The sequence below is a fragment of the Anolis sagrei genome, chromosome X (genome assembly GCF_037176765.1).
Source record: "Anolis sagrei isolate rAnoSag1 chromosome X, rAnoSag1.mat, whole genome shotgun sequence".
Classification (NCBI taxonomy): Eukaryota; Metazoa; Chordata; class Lepidosauria; order Squamata; family Dactyloidae; genus Anolis; species Anolis sagrei.
Genome location: NC_090034.1, coordinates 58,499,179 through 58,523,400, shown reverse-complemented (window position 1 = coordinate 58,523,400; position 24,222 = coordinate 58,499,179). Strand labels below are relative to the sequence as shown.

At 43.1% G+C, this 24,222-nt stretch overlaps 1 protein-coding gene across 2 annotated transcripts; it reads right to left on the bottom strand.

The window, feature by feature from the left end:
- Positions 1–6,219: 6,219 nt before the first annotated feature.
- On the bottom strand, positions 6,220–20,031 carry LOC132780966 (zinc finger protein 436-like). 2 transcript variants are annotated; one of them, XM_067473565.1, is made up of 3 exons: positions 19,872–20,031; positions 11,434–11,531; positions 6,220–7,476 (listed from the first exon to the last, which is right to left on the bottom strand). In XM_067473565.1, exon 3 carries the CDS (start codon positions 7,252–7,254, stop codon positions 6,328–6,330), a length of 927 nt encoding a protein of 308 aa, XP_067329666.1. In that variant the 5' UTR covers positions 7,255–7,476; positions 11,434–11,531; positions 19,872–20,031; the 3' UTR covers positions 6,220–6,327. The 2 variants fall into 2 exon arrangements, with proteins under 2 accessions (XP_067329666.1, XP_060640842.2); XM_060784859.2 differs by lacking the exon at positions 11,434–11,531.
- Between the last annotated feature and the right edge of the window lie 4,191 nt (positions 20,032–24,222).

The window sequence follows — 24,222 nt, the reverse complement described above, 5'->3', positions numbered from 1 at the left end:
GCCTCTTGTAAGCCACACCGAGTCCTTCGGGAGATGGTAGCGGGGTACAAATAAAGGTTTATTATTATTATTATTATTATTTTGTTAGAATTTTAGTTTTGGATTTATTGATTTTTAGTCCTGCAATCTTCCTAAAGGATTCTATCTTGTTGGTCCATTGTTGTGTTGTTTCCAAGGGATTTTTTTTTATTATGCAGACAATATCGTCTGCAAAGGCTTTGGGTCTGAAATTTTTGTTTCGTATTTTGGTGCCTTTCAACTCATCTTTTCTTATCTCCTCTAGTAGTATTTCTAGCATCATAATAAACAACAAGGGGGATAAAGGACACCCCTGTCTTGTGCCTTTTGGATTATGTCCCCTGTCTCTTGTTGATTTATTACAATGCTTGCTTTTTGTTTGGAATAAATAATTGTCTTAATTGCGTTTAAGAAATAAAAGCCCATGTCTCTTTCCTTTGATTTGTAACATAAAATCCCAGTTAGCATTATCAAACGCTTTCTCAGCACCGAAAAATAATAACTCCAACTCTCTCTGTATATTACTTTCGTAAAATTATGTTATATTTAACACTGTTCTAATATTATCTCTCATTTGTCTATTTGGCAAGCAGCCAGTTTGGTCCTCTTTGATAGTGTCCCTTAAAAATATTTTTAATCTGTTTGCCATTATAGTCGCAAAGATTTTATAATCATTGTTCAACAAGGAGATTGGCCTGTAGTTTTTAACGTTGCTTGGATCTGTTTGTTCTTTGTGTATTACTAATATTGGCACCTTGCCAGGACTCTGGTATTCTTTCAAATAGCAAAATATTGTTAATTATTTCTTTTAGATATTGTATCAGTTCTTCCTGGAATGTTTTGTAATATATTGCTGTTAATCTGTCAGGCCCGGGCACCTTGTTATTGGGTAATTTCTTAATTGCTTTCCTAATTTCTTCTTCCGTGACTGGTTTATTGAGCAATTCCCTCTGGTCCTCTGTTATTTTCCCTAATTTCTGTTCCACCACATATGCTACCACATCATTCTTTTTTATTTGGTCACTTTTTAAAGTTCTTTGAAGAATTCCCTAAATTGTTTTGCTATCTCCTCATCTGTGTAAAAAAATTCCCTTACTTGGTATTCTGAGTAATATGTTGTTGTCTTTTTTTAATTAATGTTTTAGCCAGCAATTTTCCTGGCCTGTTAGCATTCGCAAAATAATTACCTTTTAAGTATTTTAGGTTCTTTGCCATTTGCTCTAGGTGGGCTGAGTTTATCTGTTTCCTGATGAATTCTATCTCTAGTTGTATTTTTTGTTCCCTGGTCTTGCTTTTAGTAGTGCTTCCTTCTAGTTTTTTTTTTTGTACTTTGAGCGGATCTTCATTTCTCTTCCTGTTCCTAAGTGATCCTTGCTGGATAAAATATACTCTCATAACTGCCTTGCTGGCATCCCAAATTATTTCAATTTTTGTTTCTTTATTGTTGTTCAGATTGATTATTTTCTATCTCACTCTCCATTTTCAAAAGATTCTAATTTAATCTCCACCTCCTGGTTTTTTGTCTGTCTTCTAGGATCACTTTTATTGGACAGTGGTCTGTGTTAACTCTAGGCATGATTTTGATTTTATTTATTTTAGTTGTTAAAGAGTTCATGGCCCAGATCATGTCAGTTTGGGACCATGTTTTATGCCGGTCAGTGTAAAAGGTATAATATTTCATCGTAGGGTTACTCAATCTCCACATATCTTGGAAATAAAATTCTTGTTTAATTGTAGGAAGTTTAGTGGTAGTTTCCTGCCTTTAGGATCCTCCCTTTTTTTGCTTCTCTTCGTTTATCCAGATCATAGTCTAGTACTCCATTGAAATCTCCTAGAATTATCAAATTTTCATATTCCTCCTCTTGAATTTACCTCTTTTATTATTCTATAAATTGTGATTTGGCTCCTGTCAGAGCATATATATTACAAATTAGGGTCACCTGATTGTTAATTTTTGCTTTGATCCCTACCATTCTCCCATCCCGATCCTTAAATGCTAGAACAGCATTCATTTTTTCCTTTGTATCTATCACTACCCCTTTTTTTGTAGTGCTGAAGAGTAAAACTCATTACCCAATTGTTTCTATACTAGATAAGACCTGTTTTTGTGATATGTGCATATCCTCTAGCGCAATTAAATCACAGTTTCCCTTTAATTGGTTATATATTATTTTCCTTTTATTTGGTATATTTAATCCATTAACATTATTCAAAAATATAGATACTGTCATTGTTGGATTCTTCGTTTGGGTCATCCTGGTCCACCTTGTCACTATTTGGGAGTTCTTCAATCAATCAAAGAGCATTCTGAACCCTACCAAATATAGCATTGCACCAAACCTTCCACACATAACCCCCATGACCAACAGAAAATATTGTGTTTTCTGAAGGTCTTTGGCAACCCCTCTGAAACCCTCTCACAACCTCCCCAGGGGTCCCAACCCCCAGGTTGAAAAATGCTTTATAGGCTGAAACCAGCATTTTGAATTGTGTTTGGTAGCAAGCTGGCAGCCAGTGGAGCTGACGCAACAGGGGGGTTGCATGCTCCCTGTATGCCGCTCTGGTGATCAACCTGGCTGCTGTCCATTGGACTATTTGAAGCTTCTGAACAGTCTTTTAAGGCAACCCCATGTAGAGTGTGCTGGAATAGTCTATTCAGAATGTAACCAGAGCATGGACTACCATGGGCAAGCCTGACTTCCCAAGGTACAAGTCCAGCTGGCACACAATTTTTAATTGTGCAAATGCTCCTGTGGTCACCAGCAAGACCTAGGGTTCCAGGCTCAACATTGAGTACAGGATCACTCCCAAGCTGTGAACCTAAGTCTTCAGGGGGAGTGTAACCCTGTCCAACACAGGCTGTAATCCTATACCCTGTTTGGCCCTGCGACTGACCAGGAGACTATTTTGCATAAAACTGCAAAGCTCTAAAACAATTCCGATTTAGCAAATCTATGAAAATGAAAATCACAAAATGTAAAGAGCTGGATCAAGATGAGGAGAAATGAAAACCAAAGACATATCCAAAAGAGGGTCAATTAAAGATTTACTGAAATAACAGATAAGTTGGTTGAAAACAACAGATGATGATCAAAACAGTGTATATATGTTGCACTAAACAAAAGAGTAATAATAATAATTGAAGGATAACAACACCATAGCTATGCGGCCAACCTTAAAGACAAAATAAATTAGGCCATAAACCCCATATTGGTCTACCAGCCACTCCAGGCTCTAATCTTTCTAAACTTGCCACCTTTTAAGAAACTATTTAATTTATTTTTAAGTAAAAAGCAATAATATCATAAAAAGAAGAAATTTTATAATGCTAAAACTATGCAGCTAACTAACTAGCTACTAAAACAAAGTATAAAACTAAATTAAAAATAAATACACTCATAAAACACACACCTACATAAGACACACATACACCCCAACTACACTAACAAACAGACAGACCTGGGTCTAATTCTGCAAACCTTACAATCTGTGTCCATTGGTTTTTATATGTTATTATTCTACTCCATTTAGACCAGTAGTTCCTAACCTTTTTTCAATCAGGGACCACTTTGATTTTTTTTGTTAGCAGGGACCACAAAGTTCAAGAATAATAAACTGTGTTAATCAAAAAATAAACTTTAATTAAAACTTTTAACATATTCATTAAATTTAATAGTAACATGAATCAAGAGGACTATTATAATATAAAAAGAGCATTTTAAACAGAAAATTATATTTTGTTTGCATCAATATGATTTTTGAGCTTGCATCTTGTTTACAAGTTGGGTAATCCTGGGGCTAATATTATTGTTCAAGGAAGCAGGAAGAAGAGGGAAAGGAAGGGGGAGGGAGGGAAGGAAGAAAGAACCAAGGAAGAGAGGAGAGAAGCAAAAAGGAATGGAGGACTGGATTGAGAGGGGGAAGAAAGGAGGGAGGAGGGAAGCAAGCAGGGAGGAAAGGATGACAGGGAGGAAGGAAGGGAGAGGGAGAGTAAGAAAGGACAGAAAGAAGGAAGGGACCATGGAAGGCAAGAGGGGGACAAGGAAGCAAGGGACGAGGGGATGGGACTGAGGGAGGGAGGAAGGGAGAGAGAGAGAGGGAGGGAGCGAGGAAGAGATGGAAGGAAAGAAGCAAGTGAGGAAGGAGGGAGAGAAGAAAGGAAAGGAAGAAGGAGGGAGACAAGGAAGAAAGGGAGGAAGGGATGTGATTAAGGGAGGGAGGAGGGAAGGCAGAGAAGGGAAGGAAAGAAGGGAGCAAGGGAGGAAGGAGGGAGAGAAGGAAGAAAAGAAGGGAAGCAAGGAGGCAAGTAAGGAAGGAAGATGGGACTGAGGGAGTAAGGAAGGGAAAGAAAGGAAGGGAAGGAAGGAAAGAAGCAAGGGAGGAAGGAGGGAGAAAAGGAGGAAGGAGGTGAGGGAGGCAAGGAAGAAAGGGAGGAAGGAAAGGGATTGAGGGAGAAAGGGGGAGAGAGATAGAGGAAGGAAGGAAAGAAGAAAGGGAGCAAGTAAGGAGGGAGGTGGACAAAAAGGGAGGGAGGCAAGGAAGAAAGTAAGGAAGGGATGGGACTGAGGGAGGGAGGGAAGAAAAAGGGGAGCAATGAAGGAATGAGGGGGAGAAGGAAGAAAAGAAGGGAGGGAAGCAAGGAGGGAGGGATGGGATTGAGGGAGGAAGGGTGAGAGAGGAAGGAAAGAGGGAAGCAAGGGAGGAAGGAATGGGACAGAGGGAGTGGGGGAATGGAGAGAGGAAGGGAAGGAAGAAAAGAAAGGAAAGAAGGAAGGGAGTAAGTAAGGGAGAGGAGGAAGAAAAGAAGGTAGGCGGAAAGCAAGGAGGGAGGGAAGGAAGTGGGAGGAAGGGATGGGACTGAGGGAGGGAGAGAGAGGGAAGGAAGAAGGAAATGAGGAAGGAAGAAGGAAAGGCACAAAGGAAGGAGGGAAGCAGGAAGGGAAACACAGAGGGAGCAAGGAAGGAATGAAGAAACTGGGAGGAAGAGATGGTATCAAGGGATGGAAGGAGGGATAGAAAGAGGGAGGGAAGGAGGAGGGAAAGGAGCAAGGATGGAAGAAAAGAAGGAGGAAGGAGGGAAGCAATGAGGAAGGGGAGGGAATGGGAGGGAGGATGGGGACAAGGAAGGAAGAAGGGAGAAAAGGAAGCAAGCAAGAAGGCTGGAGGGAGAGAGGGAAGGAAGGAGGGGAGGGCAGTAAGAAAATAAGGAGGGAGGGTAGGAAGGAAAGAAGGTAAGGAGCACAGAGGCAAGGAAGCGGGCTGCGCCTCACCCAGGGTCCTGGGGCTCCCTTGGAGCCGGCCTTTTCCATCTCCAGCATTTTGCGGAGGAGGTGTGCCTTGAGTTCAGGAAGGAAGAGGCAGGCTCCGCACAAAAGAACTCCTCCTCTTCCTCCTTTTTTTCTCTGCTACTCCTTCCTGTTCTTTCCCCTTCCTGCCTTTCCTGGTGCGGCTTCGCTCTAAAAGTCAGCCATGGTAAACCTGGATACTTTTTGTTTTGAAAATACAGGTTGCATCGACATTATGAAACTGAACTGCCCTGACTCAGTGTGATGGCATCCTGGGAGTTGTATTTTACAAGGTCTTTTCTTCACAAACCATATTTTAGTTCTGGTGGACTACAGGTTGGGAACCACTGATTTAGACAATCCTATATAAGCACATTTCTGTCCATTCTAATTAATAAATCTTACACTTGGAAGTGGCTGGCTTGACCTTGAAGGAGCTGAGGGTGGTGACGGCCGACAGGGAGCTCTGGCGTGGGCTGGTTCATGAGGTCACGAAGAGTCGGAAGCGACTGAACAACATCACACTTGGCATATGCCCCTATTGTTGTCATGAAAAGTGATTTTAAAGTTCCAATGTTTCTTGAAAGTGATCAATTTTTTCTCCTCAATCAGCAATGTCAGTTCCTCCATCTCTGCTAGTTTGCAGATCCTTCAGCACTCAATTAACTTGAGTAGGGATAACTTCTTCCTTCCATCCCTTAGGATATAGGAATCTTGCTGCATTTATCATATATTTTAGTAATCTTTCCAATTTTCTTTCTAGATGATCATCCAGTATTCTTAAGACATAAAATTCTGGTGTCATTGTAAATTTAACCTTAACAATTTCTTCCTGGGCATATATAGGGTTTCTCCCCAGTGCATATCATGTGATGTGAACGTAAACTTCCACCCTGAGTGAATCTCTGTCTGCACTCCAGGCATTTTTGGGGTTTCTCCCCAATGTGAGTCCTTTGATGTCTATGTAGACTTGAACTATAAGGGAAATTCTTTCTACACTCCAGGCCTTTTTTTGGGTTACTCCTCAGAGTGAGTCTTCTTGTGAATACAGATTTTCAGTCTGAGTGAAGCTTGGCCCACACTCCAGGTATTTATAAGGCTTCTCCCCAGTGTGAGTCTTTTGATGTGTACGTAGACTTGTACTATAAGTGAACCTCTTTCCACATTCCAGGCATTCATAGGGCTTCTCCCCAGTGTGAGTCCTTTGATGTGAACGTAGACTTGCACGATAAGTAAAATTCTTTCCACACTCCAAGCATTCAAAGGGTTTTTCCCCAGTGTGAGTCCTTTGATGTGAACGTAGACCTCCACTGTCAGCGAAGCTCATTCCGCACTCCAAGCATTGATAGGGCTTTTCCCCAGTGTGAGTCCTTCGATGTGACCGTAGATTTCCACTATGACTGAAGCTCTGTCCACAATCCAGACACGTATAGGGTTTCTCTCCAGTGTGAGTCCTTTGATGTCTACATAGATTTGAACTCGTAGTGCAGCTTATTCCGCACTCCAGACACTTATAGGGTTTATCTCCAGCGTGAATCCTTTGGTGTCTACGTAGATTTCTACTCTCAGTGAAGCTCTGTCCACACTCCAGACATGTATAGGGTTTCTCCCCAGTATGAGTCCCTTGATGTGAACGTAAACTTCCACTCCGAGCAAAGCTCTGTCCACACTCCAAGCATTTATAGGGTTTCTCTCCAGTGTGAGTCATTTGATGTCTATGCAGACTTCCACTCTCAGTGAAGCTCATTCCACACTCCAGGCATTTATAAGGTTTCTCCCCAGTGTGAGTCCTTTGATGTGAACGTAGATGTCCACTCTGAGTGAAGCTCTGTCCACACACAAGACATGTATAGGGTTTCTCTCCAGTGTGAGTCCTTTGATGTGAACGTAGATGTCCACTCTGAGTGAAGCTCTGTCCACACACAGCACATGTATAGGGTTTCTCTTCCATGTTGACAGTTAGGTATATAATTAATTGCAATATGGACACTTGAGTCTTCCCTTTTTCTTTCTGATCAAAAGTGAGTTCAACAAGATTGGCACCTAAAGAGAGTTTCTTCTTCCTATAGGATATCTTTTATTATTGCACTTTCATTTCCAAATTAGTAAATATTCACTAGATACCGATTCTTCCTTATCATGCCAGAGATGACTTCATAGGATCCTCATTTTCCTGGTCAAGAAAGAAGAAGCAATAGATTAAACATGACACCATAATCTTCCTTCATTTCCAAGATTATCCTCTTTCCCCTTCATGGCTCCTGTTGAAAATGGAAATACCAAGAAATGCAATATGAAGGGTCTCAAGGACATACACAGAAACCAGCAATGGATGATATAATAATAATAATAATAATAATAATAATAATAATAAAAAGGAAGAGACCCCATGGGCCATCGAGTCCAACCCCTTTCTCCCATGCTGGAAAGGCACAATACAAACACCCAGGTCTCAATGATAATAATACTGACAGATGGCCACCCAGTCTCAATAATGGTCAATGGAGAAGAAGAAGTAGTTTATTCTTCTACCCCGCCTCCATCTCCCCAAAGTGATTCGGAACAACTAACATGGGGCCAAGCCCAAAAACATACAATTAAAACAAGGCAAATAAAAATTAAAACAGTGTACAACCAACATCATAAGCAATAATAAACAGACATCATAAGCAACAACCAGAAATACTTCATTTGAAAGGGGGGGGGGGGCTGGTGTACAAAAAAGTAGGATAATAGACTGGTCAAAAAGGTGGATAGAACATATCGCACCATAGGAATAGAGCAGTTGTAATAGGATCATTTTAGCTTAAGAATACAGCAATCAAATAGAAGGAACTTGATTTTAGGCCATGGTTAGGGACCATCTATCAAAGGGATCATCGTATCTTTAATTCCTTACAAAAGGATAGGGAGGGTGCTAACCTGATCTCCATAGGGAGGGAGTTCCAGAGACGAGGGCATCACCGAGAATGCCCTTTCTCTCGTCCCCACCAACCGCACCTGAGACGGGGGTGGAAGCGAGAGAAGAGCCTCCAGAGAAGATCTTGGAGACCATGTGGGTTCGTAGGGGAAGAAACAGTCACGAAGATAGGCAGGTCCTGAACTGTTTAAGAGCTTTATAGGTAAGAAACTGCACCTTTGTCCTCCAAAGCACCTTATATTGTTTTAGGTCTGCTTGTATGTTTCCACAAACCGCCCCATCACTTTTTCACCCATGTCCAGCATTATTTTTAATTTTAATTACATTTGGCCTACCCATAGATTTTAAAGTGTGTTGTCCTATTGATAATGCTTATGTTATTGTTTTATTGTTTTTAAATTGCTTGTATTGTTGTTGTTATTGCTTGTATTGTTGTATTTTGGGCTCGGCCTCATGTAAGCCGCACCGAGTCCCCTGGGGAGATGGTAGCGGCGTATAAATAAAGTGTTATTATATTATTATTATTATTATTATTATTATTATTATTATTGGCAGCCAGTGGAGCTGTTAAAACAGGGGGGTTGACTGCTCCCTGTAACTTGCTTCAGTTAACAATCTGGCCACCGACCTTTGCAACAACTGTAGTTTCCGAACCGTCTTCAAGGGCAGCCCCATATAAAGTGCATTACAGTAGTCCAATCGTGAGGTAACTAAGGCGTGGACCACCATGGTCAAGTCAGGCTTCTCAAGGTACAGTTGCAGCTGCCACACAAGTTTTAACTGTGCGAAGGCTCTCCCAGCCACCACCGACACCTAAGCGTCAGCTCTGAATCCCAAACTACAGACCTGTGTCTTCAGGGGGAGTGTAACCCTGTCAAACACAGGTTGCCACCCTATACCCCGTTCGGCTGAGCGACTGACCTGGAGGACCTCTGCCCTATCAGGATTCAACTTCAGCTTGTTGGCCCTTATCCAGCCCATCAGTGGCCAGACACTGGTCCGGGATCTGAGGGGCTTCCTTGGAGTTAGGTGGAAAGGAGTAGTAGAGTTGCTGTCATCTGTGTAGAGATGACAGCGAACTCCAAAACTCCAGATGACCTCACCTAGAGGTTTCATGTAGATGTTAAAAAGCATGGGGGAGAAAATGGAACCTTGCAGGATGCCACAGACCAAAGGCCAGGGGTCCGAGCAGGTGTCCCCCAGCTTCACCAACTGGGTGCAGTCCTCCAGAAAGGAGTGGAGCCACTGCAATGCAGTACTCCCAAGACCCATTATGGAGAGCCGCCCCAGAAGGATACCATGATAAATGGTATCAAAAGCCGCTGAGATATATAAGAGAACCAGCAAGTGTGGACTCAGATAGCTCAAGGCCCTTCTACACAGCCATACAACCTAGAATATAAAGGCAGAAAAATCCACAATATTTGCTTTGAACTGTAATATATGACCATGTGGAGTCAGATAGCTCAGGGCCCTTCCACACAGCCATATATAAATATAATTTATCATTTATTTATGACATTTATATCCCGCCCTTCTCACCCTGAAGGAGACTCAGAGCGGCTTACAAGTTATATGTACATACAATATATTATATTATTAGCATAGCACAATATTAGTAATAGATATTACTATATTGTACTATATAACTATAATGCAATATTATTAGTAATGTTACATGTAATATAAAATATATACAGTAATTATGTACATATAATGATCAATATTATAATTATTAGCATTGCTGGCAGGACTGAAGACCGACAGGTCGCAGGTTCGAATCCGGGGAGAGGCGGATGAGCTCCCTCTATCAACTCCAGCTCCTCATGTGGGGACATGAGAGAAGCCTCCCACAAGGATGATAAAACATCAAATAATCCGGGCGTCCCCTGGGCAACGTCCTTGCAGACGGCCAATTCTCTCACACCAGAAGCAACTTGCAGTTTCTCAAGTTGCTCCTGACATGACAAAATAAAAAGAAGTATTATATATTATTATATTGTACCATATCACTATAATACAATATTATTAGTAATATTGAGCCCCTGGTGGCGCAGTGGGTTAAACCCCTGTGCCGGCAGGACTGAAGACCGACAGATCGCAGGTTCAAATCCAGGGAGAGGAGGATGAGCTCCTTCTATCAGCTCCAGCTCCTCATGCGGGGACATGAGAGACGCCTCCCATAAGGATGATAAAAACATCAAATCATCTGGGCGTCCCCTGGGCAACGTCCTTGCAGACGGCCAATTCTCTCATACCAGAAGCGACTTGCAGTTTCTCAAGTCGCTCCTGACACGACAAAAAAAAAGTAATATTACATGTAATGTATAATATGCAATTATTATACTGTATTATTAGTCTTATATTATATTACATTATAATATTATCAATATTATAAGTATTATTATAATATAATATATCCCAGAATATATATAACCCAGAAAATCAAGGCAGAAAATCCCACAATATTTACTTTGATCTAGAATATATATGGCAGTGGGGAGTCAGTGTGGCCAAGATTTCTAGTCATCTGAAACATGAAAGCCTTTTAATGTAATATTAAAAGGCACAGTAAGCAATATCTATAAACTATTATTAATGGACGAACAGGAACAAGACCACTTGAGGGAAGTATGGGAAGTAAATTTAAGAAAAAAAGGGAATAATCCAGAATGGGCAAGGATATGAAGTATGAGATTACTAAAAAATATGTCCATAAGAATTAAGGAAAACTATTACAAAACGGTATGGAGATAGTACCTAATCCTGGATAGATTAAATCAGATAAATAAAAATATATTCAAATCAGTGCTGGAGAGGCTATCAGGAAAAAGGATCATATCTTCATATGTGGTGGTCATTATACAAAAATGTTGGGGAAAATGATTTAAAGAAATAAGAGCAATAATAAAAATAGAGATAGAGAATAAACCAAAATCAGCATTTTTACTCATACATGACAATACAATTCCTTCAGAAGAGAAGGAATTTATTTGCTAACAGCAGCAAAATTGTATTGTCGAAGGCTTTCATGGCTGGAATCACTAGGTTCTTGTGTTAGTAGCAAAATTTGGAAAGAAAGGAAAGGAAATTCAATTAGAAAAATGATACAGGGAAATTTGGAACATAGCTATTAATGACAAATTAGCTCGTGACTGTCCTTTGTTGCCAACAAGAACAAAGGGCAAGCAATGATTCTGGACCTATTACCTGTAAAAAAAACCCTTTGCACAAGGATGGTCATTTCAGGGTCTTGTTGAGATCTTGTGCCAGATCAGGAGACACTGCCCTCAAAAGTCATCTCGGGCCTGCAGTGACGAAGCAACATTGTAGATGATCGTTGTGTTCATTTAATATGTTTTGGTTCACTTTGTGCCAATTTTGTTTTGTTACTTTTGTTGATTTAATTTAAATGGGTTATTTATTATTATTATTATTATTAACTTCATTTATACCCCGCTAACATCTCCCGAAGGACTCGATGCAGCTTACAAAGGCCAAGGCCATCAACAAAACAACAGCATACAAATACAGCAATAAAACTCATAAAGCAAATAATAAGACATCAAGCAAAACAATAAAACACTTAAAACAATAACACCATGACGCATTTAAAACCTAAGGCCAGGCCAAATGTAATGGACAAACTTAATTTATTTTATTATTGTTTCTTGTTTGTATTCTTCACGTTGCTGTAAGCCACTCCGAGTCCCCTCTGGGAGATGGGGCCGAATATAAATAAAGTTTTATAATAATAATACTTTATTTCTATCCTGCCCTGTCTCCCCAAGGGGACTCAGGGCTGAGAGGAGATATGATGGCCATGGATCAATACGTGAGGGGAAGTCATAGGGAGGAGGGAGCAGGCTTCTTTCTGCTGCCCTGGAAACTAGGATGCAATGGAACAAACTACAGGAAAGAAAGGAGATTCCACCTGAACATGAGGAAAAACTCCTTCACTGTAAGAAGAGCTGTTCAACAGTAGAACTCTCTCTCTCTCTGTGCCCTGGAGTGTAATGGAGGCCCCTTCTTTGGAGGCTTTTCAACAGAGGCTGGGAGTCACTCTGGACCGTTCTCTGACCTACAAGAAGCACTGCCTGAACATCAAACAAAAAATGGGTGCTAGAAACAATATTATACGAAAGCTGACTGGCACAACCTGGGGATCACAACCAGATACAGTGAAGACATCTGCCCTTGCACTATGCTACTCCGAGTACGCATGCCCAGTGTGGAACACATCTCACCACACTAAAACAGTGGATGTGGCTCTTAATGAGACATGCCGCATTATCACAGGGTGTCTGCGCCCTACACCACTGGAAAAATTACACTGTTTCGCCAGTATTATACCACCTGACACCCGCCAGGAAGTTGCAGCCAATAATGAAAGGACCAAGGCAGAGACATCTCCAGCTCATCCCTTGTTTGGGTATCAGCCAGCACGTCAACGACTTAAATCAAGAAATAGTTTTCTTAGATCTACAGAGACACTCGCTGGAACACCTCAGCAAGCGAGAGTTCAAAAGTGGCAGGCTCAAACCCAGCACCTCAATCCGTGGGTGATACCAGATGAGAGACTCCCCCCTGGGCACACAGAAAACCGGGCGACTTGGAAGGCGCTGAACAGACTGCACTCTGGCACCATGAGATGCAGAGCCAATCTTAAGAAATGGGGCTACAAAGTTGAATCCACGACATGCGAGTGTGGAGAAGAGCAAACCACTGACCACCTGCTGCAATGCAACCTGAGCCCTGCCACATGCACAATGGAGGACCTTCTTGCGGGAACACCAGAGGCACTCCAAGTGGCCAGATACTGGTCAAAGGACATTTAATCAGCTAACAAGTTTGCAAAATTTGTGGTTTTTTTATCTGTTTGTTTTTTTTCTGTTAGAAATGTAATACAATGTTCTGGTTGCGGATGACACGATAAATAAATAAATAAATAACAGAGGCTGGATGGCCCACGAGGTCTCTTCCAACTCTAGGATTCTATGATTCTATATAGGTATCAGAAAACATTCAATGCTGTGAGAAGCTGAACAAAGACAAAAATAACCAACCTCCCAAATCCCAAAAAAACAAATCCATATCTATATAAAAAATAATAACACATTATACTGCAAAATTACTGTTTTTTGTGTGTGTCTGTCAGGAGCGATTTGAGAAACTGCAAGTTGCTTCTGGTGTGAGAGAATTCGCTGTCTGCAAGGACACTGCCTAGGGGATGTTTTTGATGTTTTCCCATCCTTGTGGGAGGCTTCTCTCATGTCCCCGCATGGGGACCTGGAGCTGACAGAGGGAGCTCATCCACATTTTCCCTGGATTTGAACCTCCAACCTGTTGGTCTTCAGTCCTGCTGGCACAAGAGTTTAATCCAATGTGCCACTGGGGGTTCCTGGTAACATTATATGTATTATACAATATACAATTTTCTTTTTATATATTATGATATTGTACTGTATTATTATGCCATGATATACATAACACACTACCAGTACATTATACTATTAGTATTCTATAATATGTTGCACCATTTCATATCATGCTGTGAGGAGGCCTGAGTCCCCCCTCGGGGGTGAGAGGGGTTGGGTACAAGTATATGAAATAAATAAAACAGTTGTAGTATATACAATATATTATATTACAACATTATTAATATGACATACACTATACCAGCATGATTACATGACAATATTATTTCTATATGGTATTATATTGAATATATTGAGGGGCTTCAACTGTTATCTATAGATGAACAGAGTACTTTAAGACAAGGTGTAAATCGTATCGTGCTTGCAACTTGAGTGGACAAACAGAGCTATGTATATTCGACAACATCTAAGTCTTTGTACTAGACTAAGGGTTTGTATAACACTAGCTGTCCCCTGCCACGCGTTGCTGTGGCCCAGTCTGTTGATCTGGAAAATAAAGTAATGAGAAAGTGTTGGTTTCTAATATATGTAATTTCTATATGCTTGTGGGTAAACAGTATTTCTTTATGTTCCTTTGTCAGTGTTGATGTGGAGACTGTCTGATTTGCCCACCCTGGAACATTCAACATATAATTGTCCTTCTTTAGAGGTCCCTTTCAAATCTATGATACTATATCTGTCTGTGTGTGAATCATATCTATCTATTAGGCCTGTTTGATCAAGAAAAAAATTGTTTCTAAAATCGATTTGTAATTGGGGTGTTTTTTTGTTTCGATATTTAAAATATTTACAAAACTTTCCAAAAAAATGTTTTGTTATTTACGAAATTTCATAAATATTTACAAAACATTTTAGAAACAATTTTTTTCTTGATCAAAACAGGCCTAGGCTCACATGGTAATCATAATGAATATTGAAGGCAGCCGGCGCCGCGAAGCCTGCCTGCGAGGCAAAGGGGGCAAAGGGGGGCCGGGGCGGCGAGGGAAGGAAGGCCCCCCAAAGGCAGGCGGGCAGGCGGGGCCCCCACCCAAACACCCGCAGCGCCCTTCCTCACCTCCACCTCCACCTTCTCTTCCTTCTCCTTCTCCTTCTTCCTGAAACGTGGGGTCTGGCTGCGGGGTCTCCGAGCCTCGGCAGCAAGGGCGCGCTGACGTCACTGCGCTGGCCTGGCCCGCGGAAGAGGAGGGGGAGGGGGAGCGGGAGGAGGGGGAGAGCGCAGGAGCGCGCGCGCCATCCGATCGGCTCCGGCTGCTGCGCCCTCCTCCTCCTCCTCCTCCTCCTGACACTTCCTGCAACACAGCTGGGAGGAGGAGGAGGAGGGCGCAGCAGCCGGAGCCGATCGGATGGCGCGCGCGCTCCTGCGCTCTCCTCCTCCTGGCACTTCCTGCAACACAGCTGGGAGGAGGAGGAGGAGGAGAGCGCAGGAGCGCGCGCGCCATCCGATCGGCTCCGGCTGCTGCGCCCTCCTCCTCCTCCTCCCAGCTGTGTTGCAGGAAGTGTCAGGAGGAGGAGGAGGAGGAGGGCGCAGCAGCCGGAGCCGATCGGATGGCGCGCGCGCTCCTGCGCTCTCCTCCTCCTCCTCCTCCTGGCACTTCCTGCAACACAGCTGGGAGGAGGAGGAGGAGGAGAGCGCAGGAGTGTGCGCGCCATCCGATCGGCTCCGGCTGCTGCGCCCTCCTCCTCCTCCTCCCAGCTGTGTTGCAGGAAGTGTCAGGAGGAGGAGGAGGAGGAGGAGGGCGCAGCAGCCGGAGCCGATCGGATGGCGCGCGCGCTCCTGCGCTCTCCTCCTCCTCCTCCTGGCACTTCCTGCAACACAGCTGGGAGGAGGAGGAGGAGGAGGAGAGCACAGGAGCGTGCGCGCCATCCGATCGGCTCCGGCTGCTGCGCCCTCCTCCTCCTCCTCCCAGCTGTGTTGCAGGAAGTGTCAGGAGGAGGAGGAGGAGGGCGCAGCAGCCGGAGCCGATCGGATGGCGCGCGCGCTCCTGCGCTCTCCTCCTCCTCCTCCTCCTCCTCCTCCTGGCACTTCCTGCAACACAGCTGGGAGGAGGAGGAGGAGGGCGCAGCAGCCGGAGCCGATCGGATGGCGCGCGCGCTCCTGCGCTCTCCTCCTCCTCCTCCTCCTCCCAGCTGTGTTGCTCGCGCCGCCCCTTCACGCCGCCCGCCCCATTTACTGCTGGGGTGCTTGGGAGCGCCGGATTGGCTCCCAGGCACCAGCAGCACAGCAGCCTCCATCCCATTAACGAGACGAGCTGAAGCTCGTAAAAAAAATGGGGCTGCTGTTTCGATATTTTTAAACCCTTCCGGGTTTGAAAATATGTTTTGAAATCGCGTCGGATATGCTAAAAATAACGAATAAATTACGAAATAACGAATTAACGAACTAAAACCGACAGGCCTACTATCTATATATATCTATGGCTGGATGGCTCTTTGTCAGGAGGGCTTTGGTTATGTTTTCTTGCCCTGGTGAAGGGAGTTGGACTGGATGGCCTTAAGTATTTTCTGTTGGTCATATGCGTTCTGTGTGGGAAGTTTACCCAATTCTGTCATTGGTGTTCAGAATGCTCTTTGATTGTAGGTGAACTATAAATCCCAGTAACTACAACTCCCAAATGTCAAGGTCTATTTCCTCCAAACTCCATCTGTGTTCATATATGGGTGTATTGAGTGCTTGTGCCAAGTTTAGTCCAGATCCATCATTGTTTGAGTCCACAGTGCTCTCTGGATGTAGGTGAACTACAACTCCCAAACACAAGGTCAATGCTCACCAACCCCTTCTAGTGTTTTCTGTTGGTCATGGGAGTCCTGTATGCCTCGGTTCGTTCAATTCTATCATGCTATTTGATTGTAGGTGAACTATAAATCCCAGCAACTACAACTCCCAAATGACAAAAGCATTTTTTTTTAGTGATGGTCACTCCTTGTGTTGTGAGACATTTTGTTGCCAAATTTGGTGTGATTTCGTTCATTGGTTCTTTTGTTTTTAAGGTACTCATTATGCACAGCATTTTTATATATATAGATATGGAGTTCATACATATTTATTTTAGCGAGCTGATTACAGTTGTGTTTATGATATGCTTATGTTTATGTTTAGAATACGAATAGCACTATCATACATTGAATTGAAGCAGAGCCAAATAAGTGCAATTAAGACTAAGAGCATTATGTTTGAAACAACATACTACAGTTGATGAACAAGAATAATAATAGATAACTGTCAAAAGAAGAGCAAAACTATAAAGGAACACAACCAGAAGAAGGACTTCCGGAAACAAGGGCAGTTATGTTTATACCAGATATTAGGGACATTTTTTTTCTTTTGATATCTATGTACTTTATGTGATTATATAGACGAGTGACTACCCGGTTGGGTCTCTGAGAGGTTATCTAATATTTTGACTTACACAGTCTAGAAATGTCTATATAGATTCTTTATGACATATATATATATATATATATATATATATGTTTGAATGGTAAAATTCACATTAGTATTTCTTCATAGACATTATTATTATTTCTGCATAGGCAACTATAACCAAATTGAACACATTAGTAGAAATTTTAAAAGTCTTTTGAAATTTTACTTCTACTTTACACCATTTACTTTGGATGTTGACATCTGGATATCTGTGCTTAATTGATATATTGAGGGGCTCCCAAGTCATGCTGCAGGAGCCACATCATTTCATTTTATTTTAAGCTTATCTATCTATATAAATAAAAATGTAATGTTCGTTTGTGGGATTAACATAACTCAAAAACCACTGGATGAATTGAGACCAAATTAGGACACAAGACACCTATCAGGTCAACGAGTGACCATCACTCATAAAAACACTGAAAACCACAGCAGAAGAGACTTAAAAAGCCAAAAAACAAAAATTACATTACAATGCATGCGCAAAACCCCACATATATACACACAAACACACACATATATACACAAAACACATATACACAAACTAGGCCACAGCAACGTCAGGGGACGGCTAGTTTTATTTTAAACTTATTTTATTATTATTCTGTCTTAACCTTAATTGCTCAGATATTTTTCTCGTCCATTTTGAAGAACTTTTCCCGATGGCCAGGCCTTTCCTTCTCTTCCTCATGGTTTTGTGGCCTGCCTAGACTTCTTTTATAATATGTACTACTACTAATAAGGGGACTCGGGGTGGCTAACATGAGGCCAAGCCCAACAATTACAACAAAGAAAAAAGAATACATACAACAAATAGTAACATCAAATAAAATGTAAACAAAACAAGATAATACAAGATAAACACAGGGTATGAAATAAAATAACAAAAAAGTTGAGCACAGTGGGCTGGGCCAATTGCAAGGGATAAAATTATAAAAACCCTGAGTGAGATGGATGAGTAGGGAGATATCTGTTGGGAGATACTACAATCTCTCTCTCTGTCTCTCTCCCTCTCTCTGCGTATATATATATATATATATATATATATATATACACAGAGAGAAACACATTCATATTGGGGACCCCTCCCCCCAGCACCAACTGCCACTCTGGGCCAGAGTAAAGAGAGGAAGGGCCAGGGGACAGTTCCATCTTGTCTCCTGTGCTATGCTAATAATATAATAATATAATATAATATATTGTATATACATATACTATTTATAATAATATAGTGTAATACAATATAATACTACTAATAATATAATATTATAATTACATATTTTCTATGACATGTAATATTACTAATAATATTACAATACAATGGTACAGTACAATATAGTAATATATAATACTGATATGGTGCTATGCTAATAATATAATATATTGTATGTATATATATATATCTTGTAAGCCGCTCTGAGTCCCCTTCGGGGTGAGAAGGGCTGCATATAAATGGCGTAAATCTATATAAATAAAAATGTAATGTTCGTTTGTGGGATTAACAGAACTCAAAAACCACTGGATGAATTGACACCAAATTTGGATACAAGACACCTAACAACCCAATGTATGTCCTTCATGCCAAAAAATGGATTTTGTCATTTGGGATTTGTAGTTTCTGGGATTTATAGTTCACCCACAATCAAAGAGCATTCTGAACTCCATCAATGATGGAATTGAACCAAAGGTGACACATAGGACTCCCATGACCAACAGAAAAGACTAGAAGGGTTTGGTGGGCATTGCCCTTGAGTTTGGGAGTTGTAGTACACCTACATCCAGAGAGCAATGTGGACTCAAACAATGATGGATCTGGACCAAACTTGGCACGAATATTCAATATGCCCAAATATGAACACAGATGGAGTTTGGGGGAAATAGACCTTAACATTTGGGAGTTGTAGTTTATTTATTTATTGATTGATTTATAGTATTTATATTCTGCCCTTCTCACCCCACAGTGTACACATATATGAGAAACATTCCGTGCCAATTTGACATACAACGTATACAGACATACACAGAGGCTATTTAACTTGGAGCTGTCACTTTCATCATCCATCTGCGACACTGATGAAGTACTTCCGCATTCCCTGCATGCTTTTGTTGGAGTGCTTTGCTGGAGTCTTTTCTTATGGCCTCATAAATTAGTTAATTTAGCCTCCCCACACAAGTTGGTACCTAATTTTCCTACTTGACAGATGCAACTGTCTTTCGGGTTGCAAAGGTTGACAACAGGCTACACAATTGGTTGGAAGCCCACTCCAACCCGGGCTGGCTTTGAACTCATGAGTGATCTTAATGCAGCTGACACTCAGCCAGCTGCGCCACAATCCCGGGGATTGCTGGGATTTATAGTTTACCTACAATCAAAGATAATTCCGAACGCCACCAACAATGGAACTGAACCAAACTTGGCACACAGAACTCCCATGACCAAGAGAAAATACTGGAAGGGTTTGGTGGGCATTGACCTTGAGTTATTCTGTTCACCCAGAAGCATAAAGACATTACATATATTAGAAACCAACACTTTCTCATTACTTTAATTTCCCAGATCACCAGAGTAGGCCACAGCAACCCGTGGCAGGGGACAGCTAGTAATATAATGTATTGTATGTATATATATCTTGTAAGCCGCTCCAAGTTCCCTTCAGGGTGAGAAGGGCAGCATATAAATGGTGTAAATAATGAATATATATATATACCTACATAGATATATGTGTGTGTTTGTATGTACTTCTAATACTGTTATTAGTAGGAATGAGGGTGTTTCTTTCTCTCACCTCCTCCCTTCACGAAGCCTTCTTTCCTTCCTTCTTCGTTCTCTTCTTCCGGGCAAACTGGAAAAGAAGCCTGAGGTGATGTCACTTCCTCTGAAGAGGGGGCGGGGCCAGGAGTCCTGCTCTTTCCGCCTCAGAGGCCGCCTTCCTTTCAACCCGCCAATCAAATAGGCAGCCAATGGGAGGCCTCCGATGGGTGGGGATTTCCGGAGTCGGCCAATGGAAGGGCGAAGGAGGCGGGGTTTTTTGTTGGGCGGGCCTCTCCCTCCTCTCTCCCTCACTCCCTCGCGACGACTGAATCAAAGACGCCTAGCAACAGGCAGCTAATGGGGTTTTTTTGGTGGGTGGGGCTTCCCGGATTCGGCCAATGGGAGGGCGAAGGAGGCGGGGCTTCTTGGGTGGGCCTCAGCAAGACCCTCTCCCTCCTTCTCTCTGCCGCTAGAGGCCGCCTTCCTTGCAACCCGTCAGTCAAAGGTGCGGAGAGGTCTCCGGTCCTGCGGTGACGTCACTCCCACTGACGTGCTGCGGAGGGGGGCGGGGCCAAGGGTCTTTCTTCTCTCTCTCTGCCACCAGAGGTCGCCTTTGAGACTGTAGAACAGAAGCTCTGTGAAGCTCTAGGTGCTCTTACTGCCTATTACAGGGAAAACCAGCTGATCCTTAATCCATCTAAAACACAGACATGTGCTTTTCATCTCAAGAACAGACAAGCATCCCGAGCTCTGAGGATCACCTGGGAAGGAATCCCACTGGAGCATTGCAGCGCACGCAAATACCTGGGAGTCACTCTGGACCGTGCTCTGACCTACAAGAAGCACTGCCTGAACATCAAACAAAAAGTGGGTGCTAGAAACAATATCATATGAAAGCTGTCTGGCACAACCTGGGGATCACATCCAGATACAGTGAAGACATCTGCCCTTGCGCTATGCTACTCTGCTGCTGAGTACGCATGCCCAGTGTGGAACACATCTCGCCACGCTAAAACAGTGGATGTGGCTCTTAATGAGACATGCCGCATTACCGCGGGGTGTCTGCGCCCTACACCACTGGAGAAATTATATGGCTTAGCTGGTATTGCACCACTTGACATCCGCCGGGAAGTGGCAGCCAATAGTGAAAGGACCAAGGCAGAGACATCTCCAGCTCATCCCCTGTTTGGGTATCAGCCAGCACGTCAATGACTTAAATCTAGAAATAGTTTTCTAAGATCTACAGAGACACTCGCTGGAACACCTCAGCAAGCGAGAGTCCAGAAGTGGCAGGCTCAAACCCAGAACCTCAACCAATGGCTGATACCAAATGAGAGACTCCCCCTGGGCACACAGAAAACTGGGGGACTTGGAAGTTGCTGAACAGACTGCGCTCTGGCACCACGAGATGCAGAGCCAATCTTGAGAAATGGGGCCACAAAGTGGAATCCTTGATATGCGAGTGTGAAGAAGAGCAAACCACTGACCACCTGCTGCAATGCACCCTGAGCCCTGCCACATGCACAATGGAGGACCTTCTTGCAGCAACACCAGAAACACTCCAAGTGGCCAGATAATGGTCAAAGGACATTTAATCAACTACCAAACTCACAAATATTGTATTTTTTCTGTTTGCTTTGTTCTGTTAGAAATGTAATATAATTGACTGGTTGCTCTGACACGACAAATAAATAACCAGAGGTCGCCTTCATTGCAACCCGTCAATCGAAGCCAGAAAATGGCAGGCAGCGAATGGGATTTCTCAGGTGGGCGGGGCTCCCCGGACTCTGCCAATGGGGGCGGGGGCGAAAGAGGAGTTCCTCTTGACCCTCCCGCTGCCATTTTTTCCTGAGGCAGGACACGGCAGTTAGAGCAGAGTTTCCCTCTTATTTTTCCCTCACTGGCCTTGTCTGCGGCCTGGTGTGCTCTTCTTCTTCCTTGCGCAAAAGCCGGATTGCAGCTAAACATCAAAAAAACCAAGATGATGGCAACAAGAATGACAACTGGAAAATAGAGGGAGAAAATGTGGAGGCCGTGACAGACTTTGTATTTCTAGGCGCAAAGATTACTGCAGATGCAGGAAATAAGGAGACGCTTACTTCTTGGGAGGAGAGCAATGTCCAGTCTCGATAAAATAGTAAAGAGTAGAGACATCAGACTGGCAACAAAGATCCGCCTAGTCAAAGCCATGGTATTCCCTGTAGTCACCTACGGATGTGAGAGCTGGACCTTCGGGAAGGCTGAGCGAAGGAAGATCGATGCTTTTGAGCTGTGGTGTTGGAGGAAAGTGCTGAGAGTGCCTTGGACTGCGAGAAGATCCAACCAGTCCATCCTCCAGGAAATAAAGCCCGGCTGCTCATTGGAGGGAAGGAGACTAGAGACAAAGTTGAAGTACTTTGGCCACATCATGAGGAGACAGCAAAGCCTAGAGAAGACAATTATGCTGGGGAAAGTGGAAGGCAAAAGGAAGAGGGGCCGACCAAGGGCAAGATGGATGGATGGCATCCTTGAAGTGACTGGACTGACCTTGAAGGAGCTGGGGGTGGTGACGGCCGACAGGGAGCTCTGGCGTGGGCTGGTCCATGAGGTCACGAAGAGTCGGAGACGACTGAACGAATGAACAACCTTCTTCCCCTTTTCCCCTTCCTCCACTCCTTCCCTCTCTCCCTCCTTTCCTTCGTCCTTCTAATTGTTCCTTTCCTCCCTATTCGCTCTTACTTTCGTTCTTCTCTTCCTTCCTTTGTTCTTCCCTCCTTCCTCCCTACCTTTTCCCTCTCACTTTCTTCTTTCCCACTATCCCTTCTTCCTTCTTTCCTCCCCTCCATTCCTTCTTCCTTTCCCTCCCTCCTTCCTTCTTCCCTTCTCCTCTCCTCCTTTCTTTCTTCCTCCTTCCCTTTTCCCTCCCCCTTCCTCCCCTCTGATCCTTCTTCTGTTCTCCCAAGAAATTTGCTATAGCAAAAACTGTAGAAGATCACAATTGACAAAAGATTGCTTTGGTTGGTTAAGAGCCTATATTCAAACACTTCAACACAAGTAAGATGTGGTGTACAAGGCATTCTCTCAAAACCAATAGCAGTAAATAGAGGGGTGCGCCGGGGTGCATCCTGGCCCGTATTCTGTTTAACCTATACTTGAAGGACCTGGCCACCCATGTTTCACTACCAAATGAATATCCCCTAAAATCTCATCCACCAATATACCCCTATTGCAATATGCAGATGCTGCTGCCCACATATTTATTTTATTTATTTGGGAAGTCACACTTGGCCATGGTGGTCCATGCTCTCTTTACATCTAGGATAGAGTACTGCAATGCACTCTACCTTTGCCTTTGAAGACTGCTCGGAAGCTTCAAATAGTCCAACGAGAGCCAGACAGGTTAATAACTGGGGTGGCATACAGGGAGCATACAACTCCCATGTTACGCCAGCTCCACTGGCTGCCAGTTTGCTACTGGGCACAATTCAAAGTGCTGGCTTTGGCCTATAAAGCCCTAAATGGCCCTGGTCCAAAGTACCTGTCCAAACACATCTCCCCCTATGAACCATCGCGGAGATTAAGATCCTCTGGGGAGGCCCTGCTTTCAGTCTCGCCATTGTCACAGGCACAATTGGTAGGGACGAGAGACAGGGCCTTCTCGGTGATTGCTCCCCGGCTATGGAAATCCCTTCCTGGTGAGATCAGATCGGCCCCCTCCCTCCTGTCCTTTAGAAGGATGGTAAAAACTTGGCTGTGGGACCAAGCTTTCGGGTCAGGGCAATAAAGCGGAAATAGGAAAGATGACCAGGCCAATGATTTGACGTGGATGACTAGGACAGTTTTAAATGGTGTATTTTAATATTTTGATAAATGTTTTTTAATGTTTATGTATTGTATGTGAATCTGTGTCCCGGCATTGAATGTTTGCCGTGTATATGCTGTGCTCCGCCCTGAGTCCCCTTCGGAGTGAGAAGGGCAGAATATAAATGTTTTAAATAAATAAATAAATAAATAAATAAATAAAAGAACAAGTTTCCAGTTTAGATATCTAGGCTAGCGTTACCTTTCAGGCTTCAGGTTCCTGGGGATGCCACCAAAAATGGCTGTACAAAATGCTCTATCCAGTAGTAAAGCAATAACTTGCTTTTTCTACACCAAAGACAGCCAGTATTTCCCAGCTGCAACAAAGGTCTTTCAAGCAAAGGTAACAGCCCAATTATACGCAGTTCCGGTATGGATCACAGGCTTTATGTCTAAAGTGGAACAAGTTCAATCAGGGTTTCTCAGAAAACTGCACAACAAGAGAGGAAACAGACAGGGACATCGAATGGCCTCTCAACAAAAGATTGCTCCAGGCACTGCCAGGCAATCAAATGCTAATCAAGGTGATCAGTTGAAACATTCAC